Here is a 9,229-nt window from a genome sequence, read left to right as displayed (position 1 = left end):
AGCAACTAAAATTTTTTATTATTTATTTATTATTTATTATTATTTATATTATTATTTATATATATTATTATTATTATATATATATCGAATGGTTCGGTTTATTGATTAAAGAAAATTTAAGAAGAAGAATAAAATTTCAGAGAAAAGCGGATCACATGCCCTCAAGGGACACACAGATAACTCAACCAAACTCCCTTTGAGCTTCTTACTTACAATGGTCAAGATTAATTCATTTCCTATCCTTCAGCAACAGCAGGAAGGATTCTCGCGGACAATTCATTTCCTTTACTTTTATCCTTCTCATCGTTAACTGTCGGTCATTTCTTTGTAGAAAAATTTTGTTGAAACGACCCCATTAACTTTCTAAGAACAAAGTTCTTTCCGTCAAAGTTCCAAGTGTCGTTCGAACTGTCATTAAATTTATCCGTAAAAATTGTCTTCTTTTCTTCCAACTTTTTCGATCGATTGAAAAGACAAAAAATTTTAACGAAATCAATATGACACACAACTACACACACACATAGGTTACATATTATCATTTTGAAAATTATTTTTGTACAGAATGGTTATCCGGCACGACGTCGTTCATTGGTGGACGATGCTCGTTTCGAAACATTAGTCGTCAAACAGACTAAACAAAGCGTTCTGGAAGAAGCACGTCAACGAGCGAATGGTAAATACAAATTTTCTTACTAATTATTTATTCTTTTATTTAATTATGATTGTGTTCGTTAAATGTATATACCGTGTTTCGATGTTAGTAATTTAAATTAGAATAAAATGTTTGTGTATCGATGTTTTGCATGATATGAGTTTTACGTTTAAAAATTAAACAGACCCAAATGCCGATCCTCAAGATCAAGAAGGACACTCTGAGATTTACGTTGATGGGGAACAAGGAGAAACATTGATTTGTGCGAGCAAGGAAGGAGGTAAATAATTTATTCGATGCGAATATTTGTTAACAAAAAAAAAAAAAAGAAATAATTTGTAGAGCACGTTGGCATGAGCACGATTACGTTTTTAATTTTTAGAAGCTAAAGCTGAAGAAGTCTCCTCGGATAGCGAAGGGAAAACCGACGACGATTATGACGACGGTAAGTTTAACATATTTTCACGAATGTAAAAAATATGTCAATGAAAAAGAAGAAAAATTAGAAACAATTTGAAAAGTTATTTTCTCGAATCAAATTGGCACGAAGTGAGTGTTCGATAAGAGTAATGTTAAAATTGAAGTAATAGTAATAGTAATAGTAGTAGTAGTAGTAGTAGAGTGTGATAGTAGTGTTAAGATTGAAAGAAAAATATTATAACGATGGTAAGTTTAACATATTTTCACGAATGTAATAAATATGAATGAAAAAGAACAACAATTAGAAACAATTTGAAAAGTAATTTTCTCGAATCAAATTGGCACGAAGTGAGTGTTCGATAAGAATAATGTTAAGATTGAAGTAATAGTAACAGTAGTAGTAGTAGAGTGTGATAGTAGTGTTAAGATTGAAAGAAGAATAGAAAAGAGGAGTATGTTGGTGGGTGAAATGGAGGGTGAAACGCGAGGGTCATTGTCGAGGGTATTTACCGGACCAAAGTGAATCGAGTTAAGTGCTTCTGGCACGACACTCACTTGCGTGTGAATTACTTTGAACGTGCCACTCTATCCAAGTTCCTTCGTGCATTTAGAATCGTATTACCGTTCAAAGAAAGAGAAATAAAAGTAAAAAAGTACAAAAGTGAGAGAAATTCTTTTATAGAAATTCTTTCCTTATTTTTTCCTTCTTCTTCTTCTTCTTCTTTTCGTATATAAGATGTTGATGATGTTCTTACGAAAAGTAACTCTCAACGCGTTCGAGAATGACTAGAAAAAGTATAATACGGTTTATTTCTTCCATCTCGTATTTTTTCATCTTTGTTAGCGAAGTCGGGCACGTCCAAGCCCGACAACGAGAACCACTTTACTTCTTTTCCAACCACTCATTCCCACCCCCTGTCCCGCCCCGTCGTTGTCGTCGTCAGTAGCACCCACTACCACCAAGACTACTGCAACTGACGACAGAGTACTATGACGGAAATGGACTACGAATCACGCGATTATTATATCTTGCCGCTTTGTCACTTGATGGTGTTGAGAATGCTGATTAAAGGGAGAAAGGAAAGAGAAATTTTGTATTATTAAACTTCGTCGAATATCCTTTAACGAATAGGAAATGTTATAGTTGAATATTTTTTTATAATAGATTTGAGACAAAAAAATTACTCTTATACTTTTATTCTCTTTCTATGAATATTATCGATGATATAATATAAATTAAAAAAAAAAAAGAAAATGTTTAATATTGAAACAAAGATGAAATTAGATTGAACATTGTTTTTAACCAATTATTTTTCTCGTCCAAAAATAAAATTCTTAATGAGAAGGTATCACAGGGAACTTGGACATTAAAAAGAAGTAGAACTTAATTTAAACTAAGTTGGACGTTTCATCCCTTTATTGGGACTTCTTCAGCAACTTAATCTTTATAGTTCAGCGTCCTTTTTTCATTGATCAGACATACATTTTTATTTTTATTTTTAATATTCAAAACACAAAACATTTAAACTTCGTTAAGTATTAGCTCGTTATTATTTGAAACACTCAAGAAAACTTGTTTTTAACAGATGTTGGATTAACGGAGGAAGAAGTTGTATTGGCAAAAGCGATTGCTGAAAGTCCGGAAAGCGAAAACATCGTTCAAAAGGCTGCAATCGTGTTACGTTTGCGCGAGGGTATAAGTTCTTTAGCAAGAATCTTAAAGACCGTTGAAAATTTCAAGGGTACGGTCACTCACGTTGAATCGAGACCTTCGAAAAAGGAAGGTCTTCAGTTCGATGTACTGGTGAAGGTCGATATAACGAAACAATGTTTATTGCAATTGATTCGAAATCTCCGACAAAGTTCATCGTTGGACGGGGTTACATTGCTCACGGACAATTCTGTCAGCGTCAAGGATCCATGGTTCCCTCGTCACGCATCAGATTTAGACAATTGCAATCATTTAATGACGAAATACGAACCGGATCTCGATATGAACCATCCTGGATTTGCGGATAAGGAATATCGTGCTCGTAGAAAGGTCATCGCTGAGATAGCATTCGCTTATAAGTATGGTGATCCAATTCCAAGCATCCCATACACCGAAGTTGAAAACGACACGTGGTCTCGCGTTTTCAATACCGTTGTTGATCTAGTACCTAAACACGCTTGCTTAGAATATCAAAGAGTTTTCAAAAAACTCCAAGAAGAAAAGATCTTTGAGTGTCATCGTATACCCCAATTACAAGAAGTCAGCAATTTTCTTCAAAAAAATACAGGATTTACATTAAGACCTGCAGCTGGATTACTCACCGCAAGGGATTTCCTATCGAGTCTTGCTTTCAGAGTATTCCAAAGCACGCAATACGTTCGCCATATCAACAGCCCTTATCACACGCCTGAACCGTGAGTATAATTTCTTTTTATTTAATAATAAGTACGATCAGAAGAGAGACGATTCTAAATAAGATTATCGAGTTATTAATATTATATATTTCGATAAAAGTTATTATTATTAACACCGGGGTAGTTTAAATCGATATATGTATGTATTATGAGAGAAAGATAAAGTGAGAGGGACGAGCACAGTGGGAAAGGGACGGAGTACGTAACTTAATTACTATGCTTCTCTAAGCTCGTAATGGAACTTTAATTGGCTTTTAGCGACACGATGTCGTTGATAACTCACTTGTGCACAATTCCGAACTCTCTTTCATCGTTCGTCCCTTGATTTTGAGATGCTTGTTATACTTGTACCTTCTATCCTCGTTCCAACGCAAACGAAACGAATGAATGAACGAACCTTTCAAGATAAATAGATAAATCGAAATAAAGAAAAATGATATTTGACCTAATATCAAAATTAATAGATCATTATTTTGACATATCAACAGGGATTGCATTCACGAATTATTGGGACACATGCCCCTTCTCGCTGATCCAAGTTTCGCACAATTTTCCCAAGAAATTGGTTTGGCCTCACTCGGCGCATCCGACGAAGAAATCGAAAAACTTTCGACCATTTATTGGTTCACCGTTGAATTTGGATTATGTATGGAGAGTGGAGAGGTGAAAGCTTATGGTGCTGGTCTCTTATCCGCTTATGGTGAATTGCTTCATGCTCTGAGCGACAAGTGCGAGCACCGACCTTTCGAACCAACTACCACGGCTGTACAAAAATATCAAGATCAAGAATATCAACCGATTTATTTCGTTGCTGAAAGTTTCGAGGATGCTAAAGACAAATTCCGTCGTTGGGTAAGTTTTTTCTTTTTCTTTTTTTTTAATTCTTTTGGTAGCGTTACGATGAGATTTAACGAATGAGATTTTTTTCTTTGAAAATGATTCATTTTTTAACGATCCAATCGATCAACGAATCGCAACAACAACGATACCACTTATTATTATTATTATTATTAAAATGAAACTTTGTTAAAAAGCCGGAAAGAAAAACAGCATTCCGTTTGAATGTTCCAGGTGGCAGCCATGAGTAGACCATTCGAGGTCAGGTTTAATCCGCACACGCAACGCGTCGAAGTACTCGACACGGTCGACAGGTTGGAGGGAGTTCTTTCTCAACTTAATACAGATATAACTCATCTTACCAACGCCATTAACAAAATTAAACGCAACTTTGCCGCGTAAATTAATGAAAAATAATAGTAACATTTGAAAACAACAGATTTAATGAAACCGATTACTCTTATCTTGCTTGCTCAGATTCGTCGTAGTTATCTAGCGTTTATTGTGTGATCAATCTTTTATTTTAAATCTTTAATCCTATTAGTATATATTGAACGAAAAAAAAAACAACAACAATATCTCATTATCAACGTAGACGTTGTTAGACCGACAAATTTTTGTCGAGAGAAAATTGTGTTCTTATAATCTTTCGTTTTTTTATTTTTTAATTTCTGATTTATCAACCCATCGATTGATGTCTTTCATTTTAATTTTGTTGAAAAATGATTATTTTAATATTTACATATAAGATAGATACGAGTAACGTTCCGAGGGATCAAAAGCTGCCAAGTTTTCGGTAATTAATCAGAATCGGTTTATTTTATTTTTTTTTTTTCTAATTCGGATTGAAAGAGAGAGAGAGAGAAAGAGAGAGAAAGATAGAGACAGAACAATCACGACAAGGTCTAAAAACCAAAATTTGGACTTTCTTTAATTTAGTTCCTTAAGTTAAATCCCGCCGTGCTTCTTAAGTATCTTCATTCATTACTTTTAAAGATCCTTTTTATTCTTATGAATGAGATTGAAACTATTTTAACTCGCGTCCTAGATTTTTCTCCCATTGTATTATTAATGTTTTTTTTTCCCCCCCCCTTATTTTTTTTTTCTTCCATCATTCTCTCATCCATTCAACTCGCATAAGTAGAAGCTTTATCCTCATCCCATGTATAAAGTCAAATAATTTCGATTCATCGTAGGAATCATAGACGCGTAACGCGTGAAAAATGAAAATTCATTGAAAAAAGAAGCTAAAGAATAAAAACAAAAAAAAAGGAAAAAAAAAAACACACACGGAAAAAAAAAAACATAAGAAAAAAGAAAAAAAAAGAGAAAAAAAAAAGAAGAAAAAGATAAAACATGAAGTATTAATAAAGTAGGAAAAAAAAAAAAAAAATAGAAAGAAAATGAATTGGGACACTAATGTCCTTATAATACGGATACCAAGAACGAAAGTGAGTGTGAATAGTAGTTAAGTTACGTGCGGAACGAAGGTCGTACCTATGCCAATCTAATTTTCCACGTCATTGGTAAAAGTTGCGATCAAGCAAGACCTCCCGTTTTCATTGGCGTGATATCACCGTTGATCGTTAGGAATATCACGTTTAATCGGTCTTTGTTCGAATTACATACAACCGTGAAAAAAGATCCGTACTACGAGAGCGCTTTGACGAATTTTTTTTTTAAGCAAAAAAATTAAAAAAAAAAAAAAAAAGAAAAAAAACACCAAGATTAACAACAACAAATCAACGAATCTATTTTAATTCGCACAATATTAACACGCGCGTATCTTAATTTCCGTTCATCATATACTTTGAAATATTCTTATCACGTTTGATTGTATACACACCTTTGTATTACTATTATTATATTGTACAATATATTGTATTTGTTATAATATTAGAAATAATTCTCTTCCTTTGTTTTCTATATATTATCAATGATTATTACAATTTTGTAAATGTTTTTTTTTAATATCTTCTAATTAAACTTCGCTATACTTTCGTATTGTATAAATGTGTAAATGTAGTTATAGTATTGTATTAAATACAATGAAAAATCCATTCGCGTTGATTAATGTGAAAATATTATTAATTTTTCTTAAATATGATATATATATATATATATATATATTTTCCGTTTTTTAATATTATTTTCATGATGTTTTATATCACGATTATATTATGAGAAAAAAAATAAGAAAACAAAGGAAGAAAGAAAAGTAAGCTTTCGATCCACCGATATTGAATTAATCGACGTTACATTAGAATAAAATAATCTAGCACAGAACCCCTATATATAGAGTGTAGTTAGTTAATTAGTTAATTAATTAGATAGTAGCGTGTATCTTTTGCTTATTGTTAGCGTACCCTGCACACACACATCGACCAACAACCACTATTTTTCTTTTTATGTTCTTACTAACTCGTACCAAATACCTCCTCGTATCTATGTATACTTACGTGTATTATGTACTTGTTAAAAAAAAAAAAACTTTTAGCTAATGGTCGAACTATCTAAAACATTTTATTTGTATTATACTGTAAAGTACTTGAAGCATAATAAAAATATAAGATATATGTATCTTACGCTTAGCCCGTTCAAAAAATTATGATCGTATATTATTATTTTCATTGGGGATAGGGGGGGGGGAAAGAAAAGGAAAAAAAGAAAAAAGCATTAGTATCTCAATAAAACTGTTTTCAATTGAATTACGATTACGATGATAATTATCTAGCTACTGTGTTGCGTATGAGATAAATTAAAAGATAAATAATGCTTTTCTTTTTTTTTTTTTTGTATCGAATCTATGACGTAGTTGTATTTATCGATCAATCGAAATCAAAGATAATCGTATCGAAGGTAAAAATATGAACGAAACCGTCAGATCAACAATTTGTTCATTTAATCTACACGTTTGTTTTTCCACGAGCACGATGATGTGGTTTGGAAAGAAACGCGGTGCTTTACTACCACGTTAATGGATAAATAAAAAAAAAAAGGGGATAGATAGAAGGAGAGAAATAGAAATAGAGAAATATAAGAAAATATTAAGAAAATAACTGAGACAGACAGACGTCAACGATTATGACGAAACTTTTACCTTTCGTTTTCGGCACGGTAACATTGGAATGCGCCGACGCGAAAATCTGGAATGTGGACGACGGTGACAGTTAGTGAAAGTAACGAAGAACATCAATTCCTACTTCCTCATTTTTTACATTACAGATCATTCTAATGATACTTTTCGTATCTTCCTTTGGATCGGTCGTATTAAACGTCTTTCCTTGATTGCATTCATGATTCTCAGCGTTTTACTTTATTATATACCAGAATCTCGTTCTCGTGAGTAACTAAAAATAAATAAATAAAAAAAGAGAGAAATCGATGATAAAAATAAAACAAAACGAATGATAATTATAATAGGCAAAGAAAAAAGAAAAGAAAATTTAATTTATTGATCAGAATATAACGCACAAATGTTCATACAAATATAAATATATATATTCTTGTTAGATGTAAGAAAAGCTTGCTGTTTCTTGATCGATCTCATTGCCGATGGATTAAAATTTACCCTACGTGCTACCGAAAGTGATTACGGGAAAAAAATGAAATTTAAAAGACGTACATTATTAAACAATCATTCGAGAAGACGCAACGCTGAGAAAAATAAAACGAACGAAAGATTGTCTAAGTGAATTATTGAACGTTTTAATGCGTTTGATTTAGAATTCATTTATTAATAATAATGATAATTGATAAAATATGTACAGGATATATTATATTTCAGGTGTCAAGATAATATGGTAACACGTTCGAGAGGTTATATTCGTGGTCTTGAAGGAAAATATTTAAATCATCGTCGGAATAATCGACGTTATCGTGAAATGATTGCAAACGATGTTACGTTGAAAACTTGTCTCGAGTTAGCACCCTTTTTACAAAATCAATATCAACAAAAACGTGACATGTATTCTGTTCGTTTAAAAAATGAAAATGATGATCAAATGATGATCGATCGTACGTTTAATCATCGAAATGATATTCCTTACTCGAAAGAAAAATTTATCGTTGGATACGTGGAAGATTGTGAACCGAATAATTCGGTTAATATTTTTATTTTACTCTCTATTCATATTGCAAAGATTATTTTTTGAAAGATTAACGTTTATAAGAACGTGTGTGATTATTTAACATATTTTTTGTTTTGTTTTCTATTACAGAATTTATCGTTAAATTATTACGAATCATCGAATGACAGGTAAATGAATATAATTAACGAACAAATATATATATATTATTTATGGAATTCTTAAACCCCAATGATCAACATTATTGTTTTAGGTTCGATCGTTCAAACGTTCCCGAGGTATCGTCCTATCAGGAAGAAATAGTTGGTGACAATCAATTTTTCACGAATAAAAATGAAAGATCTATGGAAGATTTGAAAGGAGATACCACCATTCGTAAAAGAAAAATCTTAGGAATACGACAAATGCACGGTGATACGATACCAGAAATATCCTACAACGAAAGTTCCTATACGAGTTTAGAAGCGGAAGCGGATGACGAGAATTCGCAATGTGGAAATGAAATAGAAAAGGGAATGAAATTTTCTAAAAAAAGAAACATCGAGGAAACGACGACGATGAGTAGTACGTCGATGGGAGGATATCATAGCTCGTCTTCCAGTGAAATTTTATTTCCTACGAGAATACGACGCAATAGACGAACATTCCTATAAGATTAATAACTTTTCTTTTCTTTTCTTCAATCATTTTTTCCTTTTTTTTATTTTCTTTTTTAATGTATGAACAATCTACAACAATAATTATTCTTCTTATCTTTTAATAAAAAACCATTTGTAATGAATTAACACATTTTACGTCAATTAATAATTATCAATAATATTAAATA

At 32.0% G+C, this 9,229-nt stretch overlaps 1 protein-coding gene across 2 annotated transcripts in view; it reads left to right on the top strand.

The window, feature by feature from the left end:
* The window catches only part of LOC106786223 (tyrosine 3-monooxygenase), an 11,500-nt gene extending 5,453 nt beyond the window's left edge, over positions 1-6,047 (top strand). The window contains exons 2-7 of one of the 2 annotated variants that reach the window (XM_014747377.1): positions 562-673; positions 837-932; positions 1,035-1,097; positions 2,659-3,478; positions 3,967-4,330; positions 4,550-6,047. In XM_014747377.1, coding sequence (XP_014602863.1) covers positions 562-673; positions 837-932; positions 1,035-1,097; positions 2,659-3,478; positions 3,967-4,330; positions 4,550-4,717 — 1,623 coding nt within the window. In that variant the 3' untranslated portion in view covers positions 4,718-6,047. The remainder of the gene's footprint in view (positions 1-561; positions 674-836; positions 933-1,034; positions 1,098-2,658; positions 3,479-3,966; positions 4,331-4,549) is intronic. The other variant, XM_014747378.1, reaches the window with a different exon arrangement.
* Positions 6,048-9,229: the final 3,182 nt, after the last annotated feature.

The sequence above is a fragment of the Polistes canadensis genome, unplaced genomic scaffold, assembly GCF_001313835.1.
Source record: "Polistes canadensis isolate GaletaPanama2010 unplaced genomic scaffold, ASM131383v1 scaffold_68, whole genome shotgun sequence".
Classification (NCBI taxonomy): Eukaryota; Metazoa; Arthropoda; class Insecta; order Hymenoptera; family Vespidae; genus Polistes; species Polistes canadensis.
The sequence above is the reverse complement of the archived record's forward strand: the minus strand, read 5'-3'. Positions and strand labels throughout refer to the sequence as shown.